Source organism: Adiantum capillus-veneris, chromosome 7, assembly GCF_014529385.1.
Source record: "Adiantum capillus-veneris isolate H3 chromosome 7, ASM1452938v2, whole genome shotgun sequence".
Lineage (NCBI taxonomy): Eukaryota > Viridiplantae > Streptophyta > Polypodiopsida > Polypodiales > Pteridaceae > Adiantum > Adiantum capillus-veneris.
In genome coordinates this window covers 2,665,421-2,668,680 of record NC_140937.1, presented here as the reverse complement: position 1 = coordinate 2,668,680, position 3,260 = coordinate 2,665,421, and the positions used below count along the sequence as shown (strand labels likewise).

The 3,260-nt window shown below is 48.7% G+C and overlaps 1 protein-coding gene across 1 annotated transcript; it reads left to right on the top strand.

Moving 5' to 3' along the window:
- Positions 1–547: 547 nt before the first annotated feature.
- Positions 548–2,845, top strand: LOC147453357 (uncharacterized). The gene has a single exon (XM_086515551.1). The coding sequence runs from the start codon at positions 657–659 to the stop codon at positions 2,394–2,396; it is 1,740 nt and encodes a 579-aa protein (XP_086371677.1). The 5' UTR covers positions 548–656; the 3' UTR covers positions 2,397–2,845.
- Positions 2,846–3,260: the final 415 nt, after the last annotated feature.

The following is a 3,260-nucleotide window of genomic DNA, read 5'->3' as shown; positions in this document are numbered from 1 at the left end:
ATAATGCCACTCACACACTGCGACACCCTGGGGCTACCTAGAACTTAGAACTTCTTAGGCTGGATACACACTACCAATGCGGGTGCTGTCACTGTTGATGATGGGCGGGCATGCATTACACACTGGCTACATTATTTTATCATAAAGCAAAATCATTTTCAACAGCTGCGTCCATCGCATTGGTTCGCCGCCTGATTTTGGCTGACCTAGCAAAAGCTCAACCCCCGCCCGAGCTTGGACAGGGGGTATCACCTGTCCAAGACCTTGTCCTCTGCCCTTTCTGCAGTGCGTATCAGCAAACGCCGCCTAGCCTCCACCTTTGCGCGCCCAAGCTTGGGCACGCGGTCTGTAACCAGCCTTAGAAGGCAAAGTGAGCAAACTTATTAGGTGTCACGTGGCCATGGAAAACGTGGCGGGTGGTAAGTGTGGTAAGTGGGCGATCACGTGAAGGCGTACCTATACTATTCCTAGCAGAAAAATACACAAAAGGTGCGCCGACGGGGCCCCTCTACGTGCCCATCCCTTTCTCGTCACTCTCCCGGGCTTTGGATTTCTGTTGGCTTTGGATTTCTGTGTTCTAGAACACATACAGAAGATAGGCGCGTGCGGTTTGATGCGTCGAATTTTGTCCCCATCTCTCTGTTAGTACTTGTGCTATGCCTGCCCTTCTTGCTGCAGCTAGCCGCCCAATGCATTCCTATCCCCATTTTAGCAGTACGGTTCACCAGGTCTCCCATGGATCTTCCCCCCTCTCCTCTCCAACCAGTGCTATCAGCTATGAGAGCTCCAGCACCAGCTCCATCGCGGCTGCCAATGATGATGATCGCCCCCCTGATGTGGCATGTGCCCTTCGTTTTGGCGACATCCCTGTGAGCTCATTCACTTCAGGTACGCATGGCTTGATGCAGAGCCCCCCTCTCCTAGGTAACGTTACCGACATGAGCTCGAAGGGTTCATCAGAAGTCAAGCTCCTGAATAGAAGCCAGTCGAAGCTTGGTAAGAGGAGTGCGTCTCCAAGTAGGAGTGGCAGTGGCAGAGACTTTAATGAGATACTAAATAGCGAAGCAATTCCTGCTGGCCCTCATGAGATGTGTTGCAGTGGAAGTAGCGGAAGTTGCATGGTGAGCTCACCTGGATTATCAGAGGCCCTTCTGGCCTTTCAGAAATTCCTCCCCTCAAATAATGTGATGGATGAAGAGGAGGATATTGAGGAGGAGGAGGAGGAGGAGGAGATATGGTCGGGTGCAGATTCTTGGCCAGCATTGGATGTTTATTCTTGTGATGACTTTCGTATGTATGAGTTCAAAGTGCGCAAATGTGTTCGAGGTCGCAGCCATGACTGGACTGAATGCCCTTTTGCTCATCCTGGAGAGAAGGCAAGGAGGAGGGATCCGCGGCGCTACCGGTATTCAGGCACTGCATGCCCAGACTTTCGCAAGGGGAATTGTAGGAGGGGAGAAGCTTGTGAGTACTCGCACGGTGTTTTTGAATGCTGGTTGCATCCAACACGCTACAGGACACAACCATGTAAAGATGGGAAGAGCTGTCGTCGAAGGGTCTGCTTTTTTGCGCATACTCCAGAGCAGTTGAGGGTAGTGCCTCCTGAGGGTGAGTCACCACCCACCACACCTGGGAGTGGGAGCAGCAGTGGGGGATCAACCCGGTCGAGTTTGCTCAAGGCAGCTGCACTAAGTGGCGGGGCATATGATGGATCTCCGTTGAGGAGGGCATTGGCAGGGACACTGGATGGAAGTATGGCGCTTGAGCTCTTTCTGGATGATGCGAGCAGTAAGAGTAGTCCTGCAGCAGCTTGTCACCACCACCACCACCATCATTGGATTGGAATGGGGAGTTCGCCCAGTTCCACATTAGTAGGCCTGTCAGCAGCTGCTACCTCGCCATCTCCAATGTCATCCCCTGTGCTCTCGCCAGCATCTCCCCTTGTTAGCTGCTCTAACTCATGGGCAGGTATACCTGGGCACCGCAGACACTTGGACCGCTTGAGATCAATCCCAACAATCAACATTCCGGAAGCTGAAGATAGTGGCGATCACTCACCGCCACAAAGGTCACCATGTACTATGGCAGAGCTGATGTCCACTCTTCAAAGCCTACAGTTATCTCCCAGTCCAATGGCAGGTCAATCATGCCGGGCATTATCTTCGTCCTCAAGTGGATGGCCACTATTGCCAGTGCAACCACCACAAGTGCCATCACAAAGTGCACCAAACACTCCAAAGTCCAGGTATCTACAAGTGAACAGCATGCGAGTGGATCAACGGGCTCCCATGGGCACTACAGTGCCTTCCCCCTTGGTGCCAGCTTCTGGCAATGAAGCTCCTGTTGTGGATTCAGATGTCCCAGATCTCGACTGGGTGAATGAGCTTGTGCAGTAAACATCACACGGGAGCTCAAGATTTTTTGCGGAAGGCGGTGATGATGCTTAAACACACTGCCCTTTCCTTTTAGTTGTGTCCTCTGTACAAATTTCTGCCTGGAGGTATGGTTGGATTTTATTCATTTTTATTTTTTAAGGGTCTATAGGAGATAGTTTCTTGAATTGATGGAAGATTGTGTTGATCATCCCCTCTTGGAAGCAGGCAGGAAGGGCATTTTACTAATCACTCCTATGTAATGCTCTACATGGTGAGTTCATAGAGTTCCTAAATATATTGTTGGGAGTCACAAGACTTTCAACTGAAATATGGCAAAAACTTTATTAGGGGCTCCAAATTTAGTTAGGTCTTATTATGATGAGCCCAATGCATGTACTTATGATAGATCCTGTCCTTATCGGCCCATTTTTGCATGCATTATATATATATATATATATATTTGTAAATTCTGCCACACTGTTCACTTAATTGAAATCCACTCTTTTGCCTCTAGTATCTCGGATTTGAAAGCAATGAGTGTGTGTGAAGTCCATTGGATGAGTAGTTCCATTTGTTCTTTTCTTTTGAAATGAGTTTCCAAGATTTTGAAAGTGTTAGGTGTGAAGTTCCCCGGACAGACTTGCATTTTATTTATAATTTTGGCGGCTCCCCGGTCTTCTAAGATTGGTTAGAAAACACTTTTTCAGAGAAGATGGTAATTGGGACTGGTTTTTCCATGTGAAAATTGGTAATTTTTTAAACCATGGAAAAATTACCATCATCAGACGTAAAGAACGTGGAAGTTACGCAGTCTCATCTTCGGTATAAGGTGACCATACACGTACTATGGGTTCAAACTATGAGTTCAAAAGGACAGTGGATGGG

Bases quoted from the DNA above. Each gene is read 5' to 3' on its own strand.
- LOC147453357 (XM_086515551.1), top strand. From the start codon at position 657: ATGCCTGCCCTTCTTGCTGCAGCTAGCCGCCCAATGCATTCCTATCCC.